General features: G+C 36.2%; 1 protein-coding gene across 2 annotated transcripts in view; it reads right to left on the bottom strand.

Annotated features, from left to right (window-relative positions):
- Positions 1 to 22,495, bottom strand: part of LOC150087128 (protein CNPPD1) — a 99,502-nt gene that overhangs the window by 46,942 nt on the left and 30,065 nt on the right. For both annotated transcript variants that reach the window (XM_090371827.1, XM_090371828.1), the window contains exon 5: positions 13,577 to 13,705. In XM_090371827.1, coding sequence (XP_090227953.1) covers positions 13,577 to 13,705 — 129 coding nt within the window. The remainder of the gene's footprint in view (positions 1 to 13,576; positions 13,706 to 22,495) is intronic.

Below are 22,495 nucleotides of genomic sequence, written 5' to 3'. Positions count from 1 at the left end.
TGCTCTGTAACTCATGATGTTAAATTAGAAAAAATGGAAAAGGCTTTAAATCTGTGGATAGAAGACCAAACTCAAAATAAAATTCCGTAAAGTTCACTCACATTCGTGAAAAGGCAAAACTCCTTTATTAACACTTTAGCGAAACTGGTGATAGCACTGGCGAGATAAGTTTTTTTAGCTAGCAAAGGCACTGGTTTGAAAGATTTGTTTGAAATTTCTAATAAATATTACATTTAATATTAAATTGTTTCTTATTTTCATTTCAATGCCATATGCTTGCATTTCACTATGTACTGTCTATGTACATAGTCATATTATGAAGGTACATTTAATACATACATAGCAAAAATTTTAGACTATTTTTTCTTATATATTTCATACTTTGAAACGGAACCCCTTTATTACTATGGGAGCAACAACTCAGTATTCGCGTTTTCGGTATTCGCAACATTTCTCAGGAACGTAACCCCGCGAATAGCGGGGGTTTACTGTATATGATATGAAAATTATTTTTTGCATCCAGTTCCTTTTGTTATTGCATCATAATATCCAATCAAGATTATTCTCTAGATGATCTTGCATTACATCTTTAACTGGAACTCCATTATCTTTAAGTAATTACAGACCTGTTAAGTGAACAGGTCTGTAATTACTTGTGTCACCCTTTGATCTCCCTTTGTTACTTGGGGATACACTTGCACATCTCCAGTCCATAGGGACCTCTCTTGAAACCAAAGATGCTCTCATAAATATGGCTAAGGGTTTTCTTACCTCCTTTTCTGCCTCCCTTAATATAATGGGATAAATCCCATCCACCCCAGGTGCCTTTATGTTAAGCCTCAACAAATTCTTTTCCACTGTTCTCTCAGTTATTACAAAATCATTTTGCTCCATATTAGATTTTGATGAACTTTTGGAATTCCCCTCCCTAAAGAACTCCTTGTGTGAATGTAAATGCAAAAATACCTACTCAGTTTTTCCGCAACCTGAGCAGGATCATCAACACTTAAACCATCGACATTGAGTGGACCAATGTGATTCAATCCCTTCTTTCTACTGTTAATATAAGTAAAGAAGTCTTTTCTTGGCATTTTTTGCCAGAGACTTTGCTTAACCTTCCTTGGCTTGCCTAACCTACATTGTGATTGAATACAGATTACTTCTAATGTGTGCTTCTTTATTACATGATAATTTATATGCATCCAGAGCATTTTTCTCTTTTGAAAAAAACCTCATCAGTTCATCTGACATCTATTTAAGTCTAAACCTGGAATGGTATTTCCTATTTGGTATGACAAGAGTAACTTCTATGATTACTTTCCTGAATTCTTCCCATTTACAATTTGCTGTTAGTAACATCATCAGTTGGTTTCTTCACTGCATGGAATTGAAAAACTGTCTGAGACCACTGTAGTTGCCCCTAAGGAAGCAAAAACCTTTCCCTTTACCCTCGACAGTAGTTATGTCTTTAAATCCAACATCATCACTGCAACCCAGAGGATATTTTACCTGCAGGAGTCTTAATGTATGAAGAATCACTGCTGATAATCACATCAAGAGTACTGCTTCTTCTTTGCTTCTCTAACATATGTATAGAAAACTCATGTTGATTCTCTAATATATGTGTATCCAAAAAATCCTTAGTGTGTGAGTGATGAATCCACAAGTTCCAGTCAATATCTGGAAAGTTAAAATCACTCATTATAAGACATTAAGGTGTTAGGTGTTGGGGATTTCAAGCCCTGCTGTGGTTCATCATGAAACAATCAAAGACGTGGGATGTGTTAGAGTAACTAGCAGTAAGAACAGGTGCATGTACTTAATCAGTACTTCAAATTTATTTACTATGCTCCTAGCATTTAGTGTACATGGAAGTACATGCATCTGTTCTTACTGCTAGTTACTCTAACACATCCCACGTCTTTGACTGTTTCATGATGAACCACAGCAGGGCTTGAAATCCCCAACACCTTGCTTTCCAGGCTACTGCATGTTCCAATAGAAGCAGGGCAACAATCACTTTCCCCTCTGCCTGTAGCTCTAGTTAATTCCCTAAACCATCAGTTTTCTACCCCACCTAATGCTGCTTCAATAACATCAGCAACTACCTTTGTACTTTTCTATTTAAGTGTATTCCAATCCTGTGAAAACAGTCAACTCTCCTGTTAACAAGCACAAACCACACTGAGAAAAATTCTACTCCAGGAGCCTTGCACAGTCTCTCCAGGGCCAGATTGATTGACAAGGCTCTCAGCATGTACTCCTTCCTATCACATCTGTGCAGGATTGCAGACACTTCAAAATTTAATCTTAACTCAAGACTTTTTTCCTATTGCCCTGTCCTTGTGACTAAGCCCTGGGATCTGCTTCTTGTTTACTAATTCCTTAAGCAGGAAAAGGAGATGTCCCACAAGCATATTATCGAATGGACAGCTGCCATTTTAAGAGTTATTAAAACACATCATTGTATGTTAAATAAAAAAATACTCATTTCATTATGCGATTTTTTATTTAAAAAGAATGGTTATCTCCTCAATTTAGAATACCATGCATTCTTAACAAGCAGTTCATAAATCAAATGCTCATAAATTGGAAGTGATTTTCCCATACATATGATGACATAATGAGAGGATGCAACCTGAAATATTTTCAAATTTTTGTTACAGTACAGTTAATGCATACATTATATCCTTTATTTTTATACACATTACAGCAATATATCAATTAACAACAATGTACACTTTGGATACAACATAACAAGACAAAGCAGTACTAGTCTTGAGATTCCATTATGACATCTGATAACAGCCCAGTCCCAAAGTTCACGGATTTCAGGTTTGTACTATATACATTTATTTTAAATTTATTTCTTTTCTTGGTAGCCTGTGTAACCAAGTGATCAGAAGCGGGAGTGCAGTAGCACACACGCTCTTCGAATAGACCAGAGTTCAAGCCCTTGCCTGCTAAATCTGCCAACCTGCACTGTACCAGTATGACAGATTATTGTCCATTTCCCTCAATATCATTTGAGAATCATTGAAAAGGCTTCCATCCTGCAGTGGATTGATAATGGCTGTAGTTTACCTTTTTATTTCTTTTCTAAAAGAAGATGTCAGATGAACTAATGAGACTCGTAGCAGAGAAAAAAAAAATACATGGGATGCATATAAACTATCTGGTGACGCAGAAGCCTATGGAAGATATAAGCTGGTCTGTAATCAAGACACAAAGCAGGTTAGAAAGGAGAAGGCAGATTACAAGAAGCTTTGTAGCTTTTCCTTGGGAAAAGCTACAAAGAATAACAGCATAGAGTTCTTTACTTATGTAAACTCTAGAAGGAAAAAGATGAATCATATTGGTCTACTTGATATTGATGGGTTGACTGTTGATGACCATGCTCAGGTAGCTGACAAACTGAATGAGTATTCTGCATATACATTCACACATGAGGAGATATTCAGGAAGGGGAATGCCAGAAGTTTATCAAACTCTGGCAGGGAACTAAATGATTTTGTAATAAATGAAAGCAAAGTGGAGGAGAAATTGTTGTAGATAAACATAAGAAAAGAACCTGGAGTGTATTGGGTCTATCTAGTTATATTAAAGGATGTAGCAAAAACCCTTAACCATAATTATGACAGATACCTTGAAGGGGAAGTCCCCATTGCCCACAGATTTGCAAATGTGTCCTTAATTCACAAAGGAGGATCAAAGGGTGACACAAGTAATTACAGACCTGTTAGTTTAACTTCTGTTCTGGGAAAATTAATGGAGGCACTGGTTAAAAAAGCACTGCAGGATCATCTAGGCAGACTGCTGTTATAGTTCAGACACAGCACGGGTTTGTTAAGGGGAAGTATTGTCTGACCTATTTAATTGGATGCTATGATGTAGTCACAAAGGAACTGGATGCAGAAAATAATTTTGCTATCATATATGTGAATTTTAGGTACTGTTGCACATGGAAGACTACTGTACAAATTGGAGCAGTATGGCATTAAGGAAAAGTTGCTGCTGTGGATAAAGGGATGGTTGAGAGAGAGTTGACAGAGAGTGGTAATCAATAGACACTGCTCTTCATGGATTAATGTTATTAGTGGAGTCCCCCAGTGTTCAACGTTGGGCCCATCCTTATTTTCTGTATGTATCAGTGATATTGATGAAGGTATATCGGGGTTAATGTCCTAGTTTGCAGACAATACAAAGTTTGGCAGGATTGTTAATGACAGTACACTACTGCAACAGAATCTAGAAAAGTTGAGCAGATAGGCTGAGAGGTGGCAACTGAAGTTTAACATTGACAAATGTAAAGTACTGTATATGGGTAGCAGTAATGCGAGAGTAATATATCTACTGTGTGATACTACTGATCATTCAGTAGTATCACACAGCAGATATGTGACTCTCAGGGTAGTGGAGAATGAAAAAGACCTGGGGGTAATTGTGAACTCAGATATGAAGTTTTCTGAGCAGTAGAGACAGTCTCTACTCATGGTGTCTTGTCAATGATATACAGGAATTTGAATTTTTCTAGCAGGGATAAGGAGGTGATTATCCCCTTGTATAAGGCATTGGTCAGGCCACTCCTTGAGTACTTCGTAAAAGTCTGGAAGCCTCATTTTAGGAGGGATGTAGAGTTGCTAGAACGAGTATAGAGATGGGCAACAAGAGTGGTGAGGGGAACAAAAGGATGCTCTTATGAAGAAAGGCTTAATTTCTGCAAATTGCAGTGTCTGGAGACTAAGCATCTGTGAGGTGATCTGACTGAGGTGCATAAGGCCTTGAATGGTTTGAGCAAGTTCAATGCTGATGGGATTCTTTCTCTTGCTCAGATTAATTGCCTGAGGGGACAAATTCAAATTGAGGAAAGACAGTTGTAAAACAGATGTGCAGAAATTTTCCTTTAGTCAGTGGGTGGTTAATTGCTGGAACAAACTTCCATCTTTCGTTATGGAAGTTGACAGCTTAAATACATTCAAGGCAGAACTAGACATGCATTTTGAGTGAATGGATAGGTGAAATGGGAAGGGTTTTTTTTTGGATGATGGTCTATAAGCTTGCTTTTTTTGCATCATGTGCCTCTACTAATGCTAAAGACCCTGGTAAATTACGAGTTTTATGCCAAAAGTAATGCACACTCCTCACTCCACATGCCTGTATGGCTGACATTATCAGGCTAATAATTTGAAGTTCAACTCCAACATTAATGCTTGAAACAGAGTTCCTGCATTAGATGTTTGTATAGAGGCGGTTAACAAGTTAGTTAATATATAGAGTTTGTCACATTTTAGGCATGTTAACAAATAGTGATAATTCAAGTTTTATAACAAAATAAGTTAACCCATCAACAGGAAAATTTGTTACAAAGATTCCTAAAGTAATCTTGGTGAGCACTGAATTTTGAAATGGATTAAGACTCTGTTCCAAATTTATAGTAATATTTCTGTAGGGCAAACTGTAGGGAATGCTGTGAAATCAGAATTGAACTTAGAGCCATCAGTGGGGCCAACATTTATATCAACAGATTTCTGTTGTCAAGGGGGAAGTAGCAGGGAGGCTACGAGGGGCATCCAATAAATTATCTACCTACCTATGAAGGAAATGAGATAGAGGCAAAAATCTGTTTTTATTTTTTCAATATAACTCCCCTGAACTGATACACGTGTTCCATTTTGTTATCAATGAGGAAGAAATGTTGAAGAGGGGATATAGTGAAGAAGAGGGGAGGTCAAAATGAATGGAGAAAGGAGTGGGCTGCAGGGAAGGCTTGCTTGCTCAGCAAGTTGAGGCAAAAAAGGGGGGGAGGGAATTGGGAGGCGCCTGGTAGGAAAAGTTATAAGGAGAAGGGGTCCCTATATGATAGTTGTTGTTGTTGGTATAGAGCTTAATGATACAAAGGCCTATATGACAGCCATTCAGAGAGTGATGGCAACACTATACAGTGGTGCAGTGTCAGCAGACATCCTATCCAACCCAGTCAGGTGGCATGTGATCCTCCGATGATGTTCAGGTAGAAGAAGTAACCAGTCTGAGACCCCCACTACATCTCTAGGGTTTCAATATCAAGATGCAATAGTTAAATACTAGTAGGGTCTGAATGACATAATAACCTTGTCATACTTTGAGCTTCTATGTGGAGCAGATGCAGGTCAGTAATCTTGGTCTTCCCTGGAGATCCAACCACTGCAGTCACTACAGAAACCATAAATGCTGCTTCTGTAATCGTGAGAGATGATAGTCGTATAACAGTAACGAAACTAGCAATGATGTTGAGAATACCAGCAGGAAGCACTCACGGTATTCTCCATGACCATTTGATGGCACATGTTTGTGCACGCTGGGTTTTACCACTACTCACACCTGAGCAACAGCAAGTCGGCATTGAGGTTTGTTAAGAGCCGACAGATGGTTACTGAAGATGGTGAGGTTCTGCACAAGGTGATAATGGTGGATGAGACATGGCTTCATCATTTCAAGGGTAAGTAACAAAGCTCTTTTTGGAAGTCTAAGTCAACACATTGCCAACACTGAAAAAAGATGTGGCTTCTGCAGGAAAGGTTATGGTCATCTCTTTTTTTGACATTCAAGGAATGGTTTACCAGCATGTTGTGCCATATCACGCAACTATTACAGGACCTTACTACAGAACCCTACTGCACACTTCATGAGATCACATTTGTCACAAATGATCACAATTGCACATAGATAGGTAGATGTTGCATCAAGGCAACGTCAGACCTCACATTGCTCATCTACTGCCATCGAGTACTCAGCCAGAATTAAGATAAAATGTGTTCCTCATGCCCTACAGCCCACCTTGCATCCTGCAATTTTTTTTATATTTCCAAAGTTAAAGGAGGAGCTGGGAGGAAAACATTCTCAGTCGTCACAAGAAATTGTAAAGGCAGCATCACAGAAGAGCCTTACACACATGTCAAAAAATGGCTCCCACTGTGTTTTTGAATGGCAGAAATATTTGGGTAAGTGTGTTTCATCAAAACATGGATGATTAATAAAGATAATTCATGAAAAAAAAATTATAATCATTCTTTACCGAACAGCCCTCATATACATGATCAAAATATAATACTCGAAGATTTTCCTCTAACCTTCCTAGACTCAAGGTGTCTTCATTATATGATCATTCATATAGAAAATTTCTCAACAATCATAAAGAAACTAAGAGGCTGTAAAATATCGATTTTCTTCTTTTTTTTTTTTTTTTTCAGATAGCTTAAATCTTTCTTTACAACAATCATAGCATTATGAGAATCAAGAAAAAACACTGTGAACAGTTAACATCATTCACAATAAGTTGAACGTACCCACAAGATACAAACAACTTAAAATTACAATTTCTTCAAGATAAGGTTCTTCAGAGTAATATTTTTTATAAGGCATTGAATAAAAGTTTAGTCTTGAAATGTCATTAATGCACTTCTTAAAAAAGCATAAGCCAATTTTATTTAACACGTTGACTGCCGTGTCGGCCATATATGTCTGACACCATTAGGTTTTTCAGGTGCCACATCAGACATATAGGGCTGACACTCTCTGTTACAGTCATAGCTGTGTCAGCTGTATAGAACTAATGATTAATGGAAATTTACATTATTTTTGAAAAGCGTAGCCCCTGATGATACATGTGATGAAATTTGCAGGGCACTAAGAGAAAAAATAAACTAACTGCTGATCATTTAAAAATTCTTTATATGAATTTTACAATTACAAAATTATGTAGATTTGTGGTATTGACCAAAACACTTTAAACACATGAAAGGCTGACGATTACAGTCTGAGCAATAAGATGATGACTCTGCTGCGAAGCTCGGGTACTTTGAATTTCCTGTTCGGCATATCTGTTTATTTCTGTTACAATGACATTTATGACTTATTCATCATTAAATAAAGAAAATGCCTCAAAATGAGTAATATTTCTTGTTACATCTATTTGGAGTCCCAATTTGTCTGTAAAATCCAATCTTTTTTTGCAATCTTTTGTATTCAGTCCATTCAATAACTTCATTTGTTTCAGTCACTTCGATCTCAGGTTCTTCAGTCTTTTCAATTTGCTCACCATTGTTTTCTTCTGCCACCCAGTGTAGAAGCACTTCTTCAATATTTTCCAGTATTTCAGTATCTCCTCCTTCATTTGATGAAATATCCCAGTCAGGATCTTTTACCAAATCATGTGTCAAAATCTGATTTTTCATCTTCAGAAGTACTAAGATTTTCAGCAATTTCTATCAGTTCCTCTTCTTTTAGTAATTTTCTTTTAGCCATTCCTTTTTAGAGTTTTTTTTTTTACAACACACTTGTACAAACTTGTGAAGAAACACACAACACAATATAACGGATAATACAGTGCACCACCCTTTTTTCAACGAACTTCTTTTGACAAAAGCTTTACCAATACTGACAAACTTATTTCAACAAGTTCGTGATAAGAGTTTATTGCACAGTGTGCATGCAATAAACTAATCACAAACAACCTTTATGTGTGACCTAATATGGTCACACATATGTGGCGGGCATGGCTTCTCAAGAAATAAAGTAACTTACTGAGCCACGTCAGCCACATATATGTGACACAAAAAAGATTTTTTTTTTTTTTTTGAGATTTTAAGCAAAAAATTGACATAACACTGACATTACATTATTTTATAATTACTAATCAAATTATTTACAAATATTTTTTGGCCCCAAGGGGAAATTTTCAGTCAACGAGTAAAATAAAAAAAATAATAATAAATAAGGTCTGGAATGTTTGATCTTCAGAACATGTGTTTAAATTGAAATGGAATTAAGCAGCAGCCTGGAAAGCAAGGTGACGGGGATTTCCAGGACTGCTGGGAGTCATAGTGGACAAGTAAATACATGGGCTGTGTTAGGGTAAGTAAGAGTAGAAACAGGTACATGTATACCAATGCTAGGAGTTTAGTTAATAAATTTGATGAGCTGAAAGTGCTAGTCAAGACATCAAAGGCAGTTATTATTGGGATATCAGAGACATGGTGTCACACAGACATAAGCAGTGCAGAATTGGAATTTCGGAAGTATAATATGTACAGAAAGGATAGACAGAACAGGAAGGGAGGAGGGGTTATTCTGTTAGTTAAGAAACACATAAAATCTAAGGAAGTGCATCCAATTGATGTTGGTGGACAATGCAATGTTGTGTCTGTTTGGTGTGACATAAGCACTGGGAAAGGAAAAATGAGAGTACACAGTGTGCTGCAGTGGGATTTACTCAAAGAGGTAACTACCATCAGGGGTAAAGGGAAGGGTTTTTGCTTTCGTAAAGGTGACTACGGTGGTCTGAGACAGTATTTAAATTCTATACAGTGGGACCAACTGATGATGTTACCAACAGCAAATTCAAAACAGGAAGCGTTCAAAGAAAAAATCTTGGAAGCTACTAGGCTTTTCATACCAAGAAAGAAATATCGTTCAAAATTTAGGCCTAAATGGATGTCAGATGAACTAACTAGACATGTGACAGAGAAGAAAAATGCATGGGATACATATAAATTAACAGGTGACACACAAGCCAATGATAGATATAAGTTGGTCTGTAACCAAGTCACAAAAAAGGTTAGGCAGGCAGAGGCAGATTACGAGAAATCTTTGGCAAAGGATGCAAAAAAAAAAACAGCAGATTTCTTTACTTATGAAAACTCTAAAAGGAAGGGGATGAATCAGATTGGTCCACTTGATATCGATGGTTCAACTGTTGATGATCCTGCTCAGGTAGCAAACAAACTAAATGAATACTTTGCATCTACATTCACATGAGGAGTGATTCAGGAAAAGGAATGCCAAAGGTGTATTAAACTCTGGCAGTAAGCTAGATAATCTTGTAATAACTGAAAGTGAAGTGGAGGAGAAATTGTTGAAGATAAACATAAGAAAGGCATCTGGGGTGGTTGGAATCTATCCAGTTATATTAAAGGAGGCAGCAAAGGAAGTAAGCAAACCCTTAGCCATAATTATGAGAGCTTCCTTGGAGGTACCCATGGATTGGAAATGTGCAAATGTGACCCCAATCCACAAAGCAGGATCAAAGGGACACACATGTAATTACAGATCTGTTAGTTTAACTTCTGTTCCAGGAAATTAATGGAGGCACTGGTTAAAGAAGCATTGCAGGATCATCTAGATAAGACTTTAGTTACAGCTCGGTCACAGCGTGGGTTTGTTAAGGGAAGTCTTGTCTGACCAACTTGATAGGATACTATGATGTAGTCACAAAGGAACTGGATGCAAAGAATAATTTTGATATCATATATTTGGATCTTAGAAAAGCTTTTGATAATGTTGAACATAGAAGACTGCTGCACAAATTAGAGCAGTGTGGCAATGGTGGTTTGTTTGGAGCATTAGCAACTAAGGCCATATTGCTCCGGGATATACGGTGGTCATTCCGTGACCTTTGAGCATCCTCCGTATTTGGTGGTGACGGGCTCGAATGTGGCAATGGAGACAAATTGCTGCTATGGATAAAGGGATGGTTGAGAGGGAAAAGACAGAGAGTGGTAATCAGTGGACACTGCTCTTCATGGAGTAATGTTATTACTGGAGTCCCCCAGGGTTCAGTGTTGGGTCCATTGTTGTTTTCTGTATTCATTAATGATATTGATGATAGTATGTATATCAGGCTTAATGTCCAAGTTTGCAGACGATACGAAAGTCGGCAGGGTTGTTAATAACAATAATGACAGTACGCTACTGCAACAGGATCTAGAAAAGTTGAGCAGATGGGCTGAGAGGTGGCAACTGAAGTTTAACATTGACAAATGTAAAATATTGCATATTGGAAGCAGTAACCCCAGAGTAATGTATCAACTGTGTGGTATTACACTGATAGTGGTATAGAATGAAAAGGACCTGGGATAATTATGCAGGCACATATGAAGTTTTCTGAGCAGTGCAGATGGTCTGCAAGAGGTGTCTTATGATGTCTTGTCAATGATATACAGGAATTTTTCTAGCAGGGATAAGGAGGTGATTATCCCCTTGCATAAGGCAATGGTCAGGCCACACCTTGAGTACTGTATACAAGTCTGGAGGCCTCATTTTAAGAAGCATGTAGAGCTGTTGGAACAAGTACATAGAAGGGCAACAAGATTAGTGAATGGAACAAAGGGTTGCTCTTATGAAGAAATCCCTAAGTTTTACAAATTACAGTGTCTGGAGACTACGCACCTGCGAGGTGATCTGAATGAGGTGTATAAAGCCTTGAATGATTTGAGCATGCTCAATGCTGATGGGATTCTTCCTCTTGCTCAGAATAATCACCTGAGAGGGCATAAATTCAAATTGAGGAAAGACAGTTGTACGATAGATGTGTGGAAGTTTGCCTTTAGCCAGCGGGTGGTTGATAGATGGAACAAACTTCCATCTGTCGTTGTAGAAGTTGATAGCTTAAACAGATTCGAGGCAGAACTAGACAAACATTGGAGCAAGTGGGTGGGTGAAATGAGAAGGTTTTTTTTTTTTTTTTTTTAATTTTGGCTGGTGCTATATAAGCTTGCTTTCTAACATCATCTGCCCTTGCTAATGCTAATTGATTGCAGTTGTGCCACATCTTTCTATGCTTCAACTGTTCTATTGTTATTTTTCTTTCTTTCAAAAAATCAGTTTATTTTCATTTCAGAAGAACAATGATGACATTTATAGAATAAACTGAGGACAGGGAACAACATTTCCACTGAGTTAAAAAAAACAGTTGATTATGTAAGATTTAAATTTAGAAATTGCAAAATCTAAATGGTAATACTCAGTCCAATTTTAACATCAAATTCAAAAATTTCAGCCCAAATAGAACAAAAAAAAAAAAAAGAGGTCAGTTTTATTTAAACCCTGGTGCCTTTTACTGAAATACTCTATGTTTAGTATAGAGGAGAACTGGACAACTGGCTTCAGGACTGGTAAACTTTTGCTTTAACCCCTGGACCACAAGGATTAATACTGAGAGGTGAACTACTAGTATTCCACTGGAGCAAAGCAAACTTTCTCTCTTGATATTCTTGGAGGAGAGGATTTCTAAATATGGGTTGTATTGCTTGTTCATTTTTTTTCATTTAAACAAAGTAATCAAGTAATATTCCTTAAATGTTCATTTAAGGAATACTTTATCCTTGTGAAATTTAAAATAAATCTGAGATGACGTGATTGTGTACCTCTCTTGTTAGTTGTAAGTTACTGACACATTAAAGGTATCATGTGAAAAGATGAAGAGGGTTGTACCCAGACTGTATGGACTACACGCTGACTATAATTGGTACTGCAAATTCATTAAATATACTTATAGTATTAGTCTGATAGTATGAACCAGAGCTATAATGCTCAATACATTCTACGTTGATATCAATATTTGTAAAAGAATAAGAGAAAAACTTCTCTTATTCTTTTACAAATATTGTAGTATTAGTATACAAGCATGTTGGACTATGTTACATTTTTTTATATCCCTAACACATCTCATGTATGAGAGGGTGCTTGAGAAGTAATAAGAATGACAAAACTGCTTGCCTGTAGTAACAAACTTGATTGATAAGACACTTGCATCACATTGTGGCACAACATGTGATGAGTCAACACCACAATGATGGGCACCTCTGTAGCCAGGTGGGAAGGAGCGGCAGTGCGTAGCACACGCTTCTTGATTAGACCGGGGTTTGAGCCCATCACCACCAAATACGGAGGATGCGGAAAGGTCAGGGGATGACCACCGCATATCCCGGAGCAATATGGCCTTAGTTGCTAATGCTCCTAAAAACCAAATAACAAACAACAAACCACAATGATGATTGTTGAGATAACACTCTGCATGTGCGTTTCAAAACTGGCCATGGAAAAATAGATTTCATGAAATCTATTTTTCAATGGCCATAGTAAATGATTTCAAGATTTCATATGATTTAAGATGCACAATAGAAATTTGTGGGAAGCTAAGAAAAAGCAGTCTAGTATGTTAGAGATGTAACAAGAAGTCAGCTAATGGACAATGTGTGGTATGAGCAAGACAGGACCATAGCAAACATCACTGACATCAGTCTGGCAGTTCTACACACTATGCTCACAGGTCACCTTATCTCCCAATTCAGTGAGGCTCCTTTTTCCAGCACAGTCTCCTGATTCAACAGCCTTCATATTTTTTTTTTTGTGAGGGCATCTGAAGAATGCTGTGTTCTAACACCATCCAACCACTTTGAGTTAGAATGGCCTTCCTGCCAAGCAACTGCAAAAAAATTCCAGCTGATGTGTGCAAAATATTTATGCTATGCTAGACAATTGATTTATGGTGTGCTAGACCATGCTCAGGAATGCCTCAAATTTAATGGTGAACATTTGCAGGATGTCATTTTCTGTACACAACATTTGACTTGCTCTTCAATTTTATATGCATTAAAATTGGTTTTCATGTTTAGCTTTTTGCTTTTTTTTGTTTTATTTACAACTAAAGGAAGAATATGTTCCCATGACTCACCCTACACAACACAGAAATTAAGAATAAAATCTCACAAGTGAAAATTAACTTTAAAAACATAATACTACAATAGGTAATACATACAATTGCTGCAAGAAATTCTCTTTCCATTCGATTCAGATCTTTTACATCAACATTTGCTGAGGCTGCCCATTCACTATTAAACACTTCATCTTCTTCACCATCATCATACAGATATTTTGACGCTACCATCTAGTAAAACAATTTGCCACTGCTAAATTACATAATATAATAAATTACCAAGTAATTTAAATACAAAAGTTTATAAATTAATTTTAATATGATAAAGCTCATTCTGCATTCAGTATTTAATATAAAAATAGCATAAGCACATAATAAGTAGTTGTGCAGAAAAATATCATTTAATGTGCTGCATGAGGGCTATAAGGTGATACAAACATTTAAGCACTTGTAGTGCAGTCAGTGTTGAATATCTTTAGGTATTTTTGTCAATATAATTATATAAATAGGGCACAGTCTTAGTCTGCATACAGCAGTCAGCAAATTAAGTTTGTTATTAAGTGCATGAATCTCACATTGTAGATGCATCTCACCATGAGTTGCTTTGATATTGCTATGCTAGTGATGGACAAACTGGATCTTTTTAGTGTAATATTTTAACTAAAAACCTACTCTTCATCGTAACACATTCATTTTACCATTCAAGGCTCACCTTTAAGCATAGATTTAAGCTAAACATTACTTTTCATGTTTTATTTTATTCATTCATTTCATGGTTTCAGAGTTCATTAAATTTAATCTTTTGAACAGCAAGACAATCAGAATGGTACAAGATAATCCTGACAAGACCTTTTCACAAAGACCAGAAAGCATTACTTAAAAGTAAATAAAATTTAAAAAAGTATGAAAACAAAGCAGAAATATAAAATTAGAAAAAAAGGCCTTGTGCGTCGGGTTGCATTATATCATCAAAGTTTCTTGCGACAACCGACGAACTGGTTAAAATAAATTTTATTAAAATAAAAATAATATATACATAAGATAAAACAGAAATAAAATAAGATAAAAGCATTAAAATACAACAAGATAAGAGAGTTAAAATATATATAATAAAAGCATTAAAATACATAGATAGTAGCTTTCGAAGCAGAGTGCCTCTTCATCAGCTAGTGTGTGAATGTTGTACTTCAGTATATATTAATGGTTACAATTGTTGGTTCAACTGTTGATGATCCTGCTCAGGTAGCTAATAAACTAAATGAATACTTTGCATCTACATTCACATTAGGAGTTATTCAGGGAGAGGAATGCCAAAGGTGTATTAAACTCTGGCAGTAAGCTAGATAATCTTGTAATAACTGAAAGTAAAGTGGAGGAGAAATTGTTGAAGATAAACATAAGAAAGGCACCTGGGGTGGATGGAATCTATCCAGTTATATTAAAGGAGGCAGAAAGGAAATAAGTAAACCCTTAGCCATAATTATGAGAACTTCCTTGGACTCAGGGGAAGTACCCATGGAATGGAGATGTGCAAATGTGACCCCAATTCATAAAGGAGGATCAAAGGGTGACACAAGTAATGATAGTCCTGTTAGTTTACCTTCTGTTCCAGGGAAATTAATAGAGGCTAAAGAAGCACTGTAGGATCATATAGACAAGACTTCAATTATAGTTCAAACACAGCATGGGTTTGTTAAGTGGAAGTCTTGTCTGACCAATTTCATTGGATACTATGATGTGGTCACAAAGCAACTGGATGCAAAGAATAATTTTGATTCCATAAACTTGGATCTTAGGAAGGCTTTTGATTCTGTTGCACATGGAAGACTGCTGCACAAATTGGAGCAGTATGGCATTGGAGGAAAACTGCTGCTATGGATAAAGGGATGGTTGGGTGGAAGAAGTCAGAAAGTGGTAATCAATGGTCACTGCTCTTCGTGAACTAATGTTATTAGTGGAGTCCCCCGGGGTTCGTGTTCGGTCGATTGCTGTTTTCTGTATTTATTAATAATATTAATAATGGAATATCAGGCTTAATGTCTAAGTTTGCAGACGACATGAAGGTTGGCAGGGTTGTTAACGACACTAATGACAGTAAACTACTGCAACAGGATCTAGAAAAATTGAGCAGATGGGCTAAGATATAGCAACTGAAGTTTAACATTAACAAATGTAAAGTACTGCATATGGGTAGCAGTAACCCCAGAGTAATATATCAACTCTGTTGTACTACACCGAGGGTGGTAGAGAATGAAAAGGAACTGGGGGTAATTGGAAAATGAACTGGGGTAACTCATGATGTCTTGTCAATGATATACAGGAATTTTTCTAGCAGGGAAAAGGATGTGATTATCCCCTTGTCAATGGTCAGGCCACACCTTGAGTACTGTATTACAGGTCTGGAGGCCAAATTTTAGGAAGGATGTAGAGCTGCTGGAACAAGTACAGAGAAGGGCAACAATATTAGTGAATTGTACAAAGGGTTGCTCTTATAAAGAAAGGCTTAAGTTTTGCAAATTACAGTGTCTGGAGACTAGACAACCTGCGACGTGATCTGGTTGAAGTGTATAAGGCTTTGAATGGTTTGAGTATGCTCAATGCTGATGGGATTCTTCCTCTTGCCCAGATTAATCACCTGAGGGGACATAAATTCAAATTGATGAAAGACAGTTGTAGAATTGATGTGCGGAAATTTGTCTTTAGCCAGTGGGTAGTTGACTCCTGGTACAAGCTTCCATCTGTCGTAGAAGTTGGAAGCTTAAATAAATTCAAGGCAAACTAGACAAACATTTGGAGCAAATGGGAAGGGGTTTTTTTTTTTTTTTTTTTTTTTTTGGCTGATTCTGTATAAGCTTGCTTTCTTGCACCATATGCTAATGCTAAAACAAGGAACGTGGTTTTCATATTTGATTTTGATATGCTTGACTTTTTTGGTGTGTGGGATTATTGTTTTGTTTTTCATTGCACTGACTGTCTTTTAGTTTCTAGGTTGTAATGGAACAGCCAACTTTCATCACAAGTAATTACAATAGTCAGAAAGTGTATATCTTCAATTTTTTTTCGAAATATCTTCACAAACTTATAGCCTTCTCATTCTTTGATCTTCATTCAAAATTTTTGGTACAACTTGGCACACTTTTCTCATATCTAAATTTTCAGTTATAATTTGTCTGTTTCTTAGTCTATATTGAGTTCTAATGCAACCATTCTAATGCTTAAACCATTGCCATGCAAACTTATTTTGCTTGCAACCACCTTTATAAAACTGACATGATCCCTCAATGTAAACCCTGAGGTAGGATGACCAGATTTTTAGAGAAGAAAAATGGCGATTTATAAATTATGTAGTAGAAAATTTTATTCAAGTCCTCAAAAAGGAATAAAATTGTTTCCTTTTTATTTTAAACATTAAAATAATTGTTTAATATTTTAATTGAATACAGCAAAAACAAATCGAATTCTTAATAATAAAAAATCGAATACAACTTTTTTTTTCTGGAGATACATTCTTACTGTTACTGCATTAGGGCTTTGTGATTTTGTTTGGAAAAATTCTTAATCAGCATTGTTATGAGTGAGTGGCAATGATAACCCTAAATTTTAAAATGTCAGTATTACTGCTATTAACAAAATCGGGAAAATGTGGGAACATTTCAGTATTATGCTCAAATTCAGTTTTCCAAAGATTAAGCTTCTTTTTGAAAACTTCTATTTTATCACTGAGTATTAATATATTTGTTCCCTGTCCCTAAAGAATTAAATTTAATCATTAAGTTTTTCAAATACATCAAGAAGGTAACTAAGTTTTCCAAGCCATTTTTGATTTGTAAACAATTAAGCAAGGTTCTGATTTTTATCCAATAAAAACAATAAAACTTCATGTTTGAAGTCAAAAAGATGTCACAACACTTTACCACTGAACAACCACCTCACCTTAGTGTATAAAAGAAGTGTTTAATAAGTGGACCACATTTCATTACAAAGTATAGTGAAACGTCTACTATTTATGCTTCTACTTTTAATAAAGCTGATCACTCTTACTGCATCTTTCAGAACTTCATGCAAATCAGTTTGCATTTCCTTCGCTGCTAATGCTTCCCCATGTATAATGCAATGATTAAAAACTATATTTGGAGAAATTTCCTTTATTTTGCCTTTTAAACCTTTATTTTCTCCTGTTAATGCAGCTGCACTATCAGTACAAATCGCAACAGTTGTTCCATGTTAGATTATTTGTTTGAAAGAAAATATTTATAACATTAAAAATCTTCTTCCCTGTCTTTCTTCCTTCCAAAGTTTTGCAAAATAGAAAATCCTCCTAAATATCTCCCTCGTAGCAGTATCTGACACATACAATAAGTTGAGCAAGGTTTGAAATATCTGTGGATTCATCTAACTGTACTAAAAAAAGTGGACTTCCTCTCAATCGATTTAATAAATTGATTTTTATGTTGTCTGCAATAATTGTAATATGCTACAAGACTATGTCTCTGGATAGAGAAATGGTTTTTAAATCATTGCTGTGATTTTCTCCATGCATAACTGAAATCATTTTTTTGCAGCAGGAGAAATGAGATTCGGTAATAGTATGTGATTTCAAATATTTTCCTATTAAATATGAAATTTCCAACGATGCTGAAAGCTTTACAAGAAACTGTCTTATGTTTCTTCATGAAAAATTTCGGACCTTGTATGGTGTTGGCATGTCTTTTGAAAAAGGATCGATTTTTTTCATTAGCTCTGGATGTTTTGTAAGTAAGTGTCTTTTTAATTTAACACGTTTCATGCTTTCATTAGCCAGTTTTTCATAACATATTACACACATAGGACATTGCTCATTTTTCTATTCGATATTTTCTATTCTTTTTCATTCCTTTTGATTTGGGAATATGATGGTTCTCTACCAGAAATTGGTGGTTGCACTACATTTGAAATAACTTCACTGTCCAAATTTCACATGATATATTTCTTACCCTTTTAACTCCTGAAATAACCTTAGTAACATTACTGCCATCACTCCTCGGCCATTTTGTTCTGATTACTCCAAATTGTCCATGGTAAAATATATTTTTCTTCTTATTAAAAATAACAATAATAAAAATGAAACATGCAATATATAAAGTAGCAGAAGAATGAAAAACAAGTGCAAGTTGACATGGAAGTAGAAAGCACTTTCAAAATAAAAAGAAATTGTTTTAATAAAAAGAAGAAATTAAAAATACATTTCTTGGAAGATGAAAGCACTAAATTCCTGTATGAAAGTCGATTGAAAATGAACTCAAATCAGATGAAAGTGATAATGTTGAGGAAATCTGGTCAAACATGAAAAAAATCAATTCTGGGAGCTGCTGAAGAAAGTCTTGGATATAAACCTATAAAAAATAAAAACTGGCTAAGAACTTGGAATGAAGAATTGAAACAAACAATCAATGAGAAAAAAAAGACCTATAAACTGCTCCTACAAACTAAAGACTTACATCTACACAAAATATAAAAAGCTTAGAGCAGAAGTCAGAAAACTAACCAGAAGAATCCGACGAGACGACTGGGATACATTTGTTAAATCTTTAGAACATGATATCACGGGCCCACAGAGAAGAGGTTTTAAATTTTTTAAGAAATTAGAACTAGACACAAATGATCAAATAACTCCATCTCCCAAGCAGAATGGAAGCAACACTATTCCAAACTATGGTATAACCCAGGCACTAGGGAACTGGAAGATGAATCTGTGGTAACCAAAGATGAAGAAAATATAACAATGGAAGAACTAGAGTTAATATTACAAAAAATCAAAAAACTAAAAAAGCCCAGGCATAGACAATTTTAATGTAGAACTATTTAAATATGGGGGCACCTTACTAAAAAACGCACTACTAAAATTATTTAACATCATATGGCATAACCAACCAAAGATTGGGAAACAGGAATAGTAATCAATTTACACAAAAAAGGCTCCAGAAATAACCCAAACTACAGAGGGATAACACTGCTGTCAACTGCTGCAAAGCTATACTCTAATATACTAAAGAATAAACTTAATAAATACAGTGAACAATTCTAAGAAGAAGAAGAAGAACAATGTGGGTTCAGAAAAGGGTGAAGCACAATAGATGCCATTTTCTCACTACAACAAATTTTGGAGAAAAGAAGAGAATTCAATCTACCAACATTTCTGCTGTTTATTGATTGTTTGTTTGTTATTTGGTTTTTAGGAGCATCAGCAACTAAGGCCATATTGCTCCGGGGATATGGCGGTGGTCATTCCATGACCTTTCCGCATCCTCCGTATTTGGTGGTCACGGGCTGCTTATTGATTATGAAAAAGCATATGACAATGTAAACCGGGAAAAACTTTGGCAGATTCTACGGGAAGAAAATATTCCAACCCAACTCCGGAAAGTGATGCAAAGCCTATATAAAAACTCAAAAGTCTGTATAAAATATTCTAACGGCCAACTATCAGACCCAATTAACACAAATAAAGGAGTCAAACAAGGATGTGAACTATCACCAAATTTATTTAATATCTACATCAATAAAATTCTTAAAGAATGGAAACAAACAATTAACAACGGAATACAGTTGAACAACAGGAATAAAATCCAAACTATATTATATGCTGATGATCAAGTAATAATTGCAAAATCCAAAGATGAACTACAGATAGCAGCAAATGAACTTAATAAAATAGGTAAAAAGCACGAGATGAAAATCTACATTTCAAAAAACATACAAAGAGTCAAAATTGTTATTGATGATAAAATAATAGAACAAATATCTGACTTCACCTATTTGGGAAATTTAATATCAAATGAAGGGAAAGACATCCACACTAAACTACAAAAATATAATAAAATGAATGGAACAATTAAACGCCACTTCGGAAAACAAATGACAACTGAAACAAAATTACGACTGCACAACACCACTTCAAAACCAGCCCTCTTCTAGAGCTGTGAGACTTGGGTCATAAATAAGAAAGATGCACACAAACTAGAAGCAGCACAAATGAGATTTTTAAGACCATTATTAGGCTTCACAATACAAGACCACCAAATAAATTTAGATATCCGCGAGAAATTAAAAGTAGATAACATAGTAAATAACATAAAACAGTATCAGGAAAAATGGATCAGCCCTTCCTAATTCATTTCACAAATATAAGTGGTCTCAATTTTAATCTCAACGATGTCCATTTCCACTTGCAGTCTGCCAAACCCCATGTACTTTTTCTGGCAGAATCTCAGTTATCGGTTGATTCAACTACTGCTCATCTCAGATGCCCAAATTATTTGCTATGTTATGTTATTTGGTTTTTAGGAGCATTAGCAACTAAGGCCACATTGCTCCGGGATATGCGGTAGTCATTCCCTGACCTTTCCGCATCCTCCGTATTTGGTGGTGACGGGCTCGAACCCCGGTCTAATCAAGAAGCGTGTGCTACGCACTGCTGCTCCTTCCCACCTGGCTACGGAGGCGCCAAATTATTTGCTGTATGATTCCTTTCGCTTCAAATTTGAATCAACTACTGAATCAAATTTGATTCAGTAGTTGAATCGGTTGATTCAACTACTGTTCATCTCAGATGCCCAAATTATTCGCTGTATGATTCCTTTCGCCTCAAAGGTGGCACTTGTGCATATGTCCGTTCTGATATTCCCTGTCAGAGACTTGGCAATTTGGAATCTCCTCTCTTTTATCTTCTCTGGCTTAAAATCTCTCTACCTCATTGTGTCAAATTCATCTGTTGTCTCTACCGTTCTCCCAACTCCACTAATAACTTGGAGCTCTTTGACTTCCTCTCTTTGCAACTTGACTTTCTCCAGTCCAACTTTCCTAAAAGTGAGGTAATTTTCCTTGGTGATTTTAATGTTCACAACTCCAGCTGGCTTCCATTTTCTAGTACCACCGACCAGCAGGTCGAGATGCTGAGGCTTTTGCAATTACTAATGACCTAGCACAGATTGTTCATTTACCTACAAGAATACCGGACAATCCTAATCATACAGCCAATACGCTTGATCTTTTTCTCACAAACAACCCTTTTAAGTACACAGTCTCAGTGAGAGGTCCTTTAGGCACTTCAGATCACAACTTGGTGATTGTCTCTTCTGCAACGAAACCTTTATCTCATGGCTATTCCCAACCTCATGTTGTTTGGCATTACAAGAATGCAAAACGGGATGACCTGCAAGACTTCTTTTCTTCTTTTCCTTGGTCGGATTACTGTTTCAAAACTTCTGATGTCAACGTTTGCTCAGATCGTGTCATGAAATTATTCTTGCAGGAATGGAATCCTTTATCCCACACTCCACTTTAAAATCTCGTCCTTTATGTAAACCTTGGTTTTCCAATAAATGTGCTAAGGCTGTTCAAGAGAAGAATGTTGCATATCGTAATTGGCTTGTTTCTAATTCTTAAGTTTCATTTTCTGCCTACACCAAAGCTTGCAACAGGCTAAGAGTAGAAAACTTGCTTCTTGCCCTAATGATAGCCAAGCATTCTGGTCTCTTGCCAAAGGTATTGGCCGCAACTTTTGCCCATCTCTGCTCCCACCTCTGTCCAAACCAGATGGTTCTGTTGTCACTTCAGCAAGGATAAAGCTGACCTGCTAGCATCCCATTTTTCTTCCAGCTCATGTATTAATGATCTTGGTAAAACACCTCCCACCATTCCCAACACGCTCCATTCAATGCCTCCTGTCGTCTTCCGTCAAAAGGATATCAGAAGGATTTTGATGAATCTTGATGCTAAAAAAGCTAGAGTCCTGATGGTATTTCTCCACTTGTTCTCAAAACCTGTGCTCTTGAACTTACTCCCATTCTTTGCCGCCTTTTTTCACTTTCTTATTCCAAAGGTGTTTTTCCTTCTGTTTAGAAATTTTCTCATATCCAGCCAGTTCCTAAAAAGGGTGACAAATCCCTCCCATCCAATTATCGTCCCATTGCAATTACTTCTACTCTTTCTAAAGTAATGGATTGTTTGTTATTTGTTTGTTATTTGGTTTTTAGGAGCATT

This window comes from Mastigoproctus giganteus, chromosome 4, assembly GCF_048544385.1.
Source record: "Mastigoproctus giganteus isolate SK-2022 chromosome 4, ASM4854438v1, whole genome shotgun sequence".
Taxonomy (NCBI): domain Eukaryota; kingdom Metazoa; phylum Arthropoda; class Arachnida; order Uropygi; family Thelyphonidae; genus Mastigoproctus; species Mastigoproctus giganteus.
This window is presented reverse-complemented; position numbering and strand designations above follow the sequence as displayed.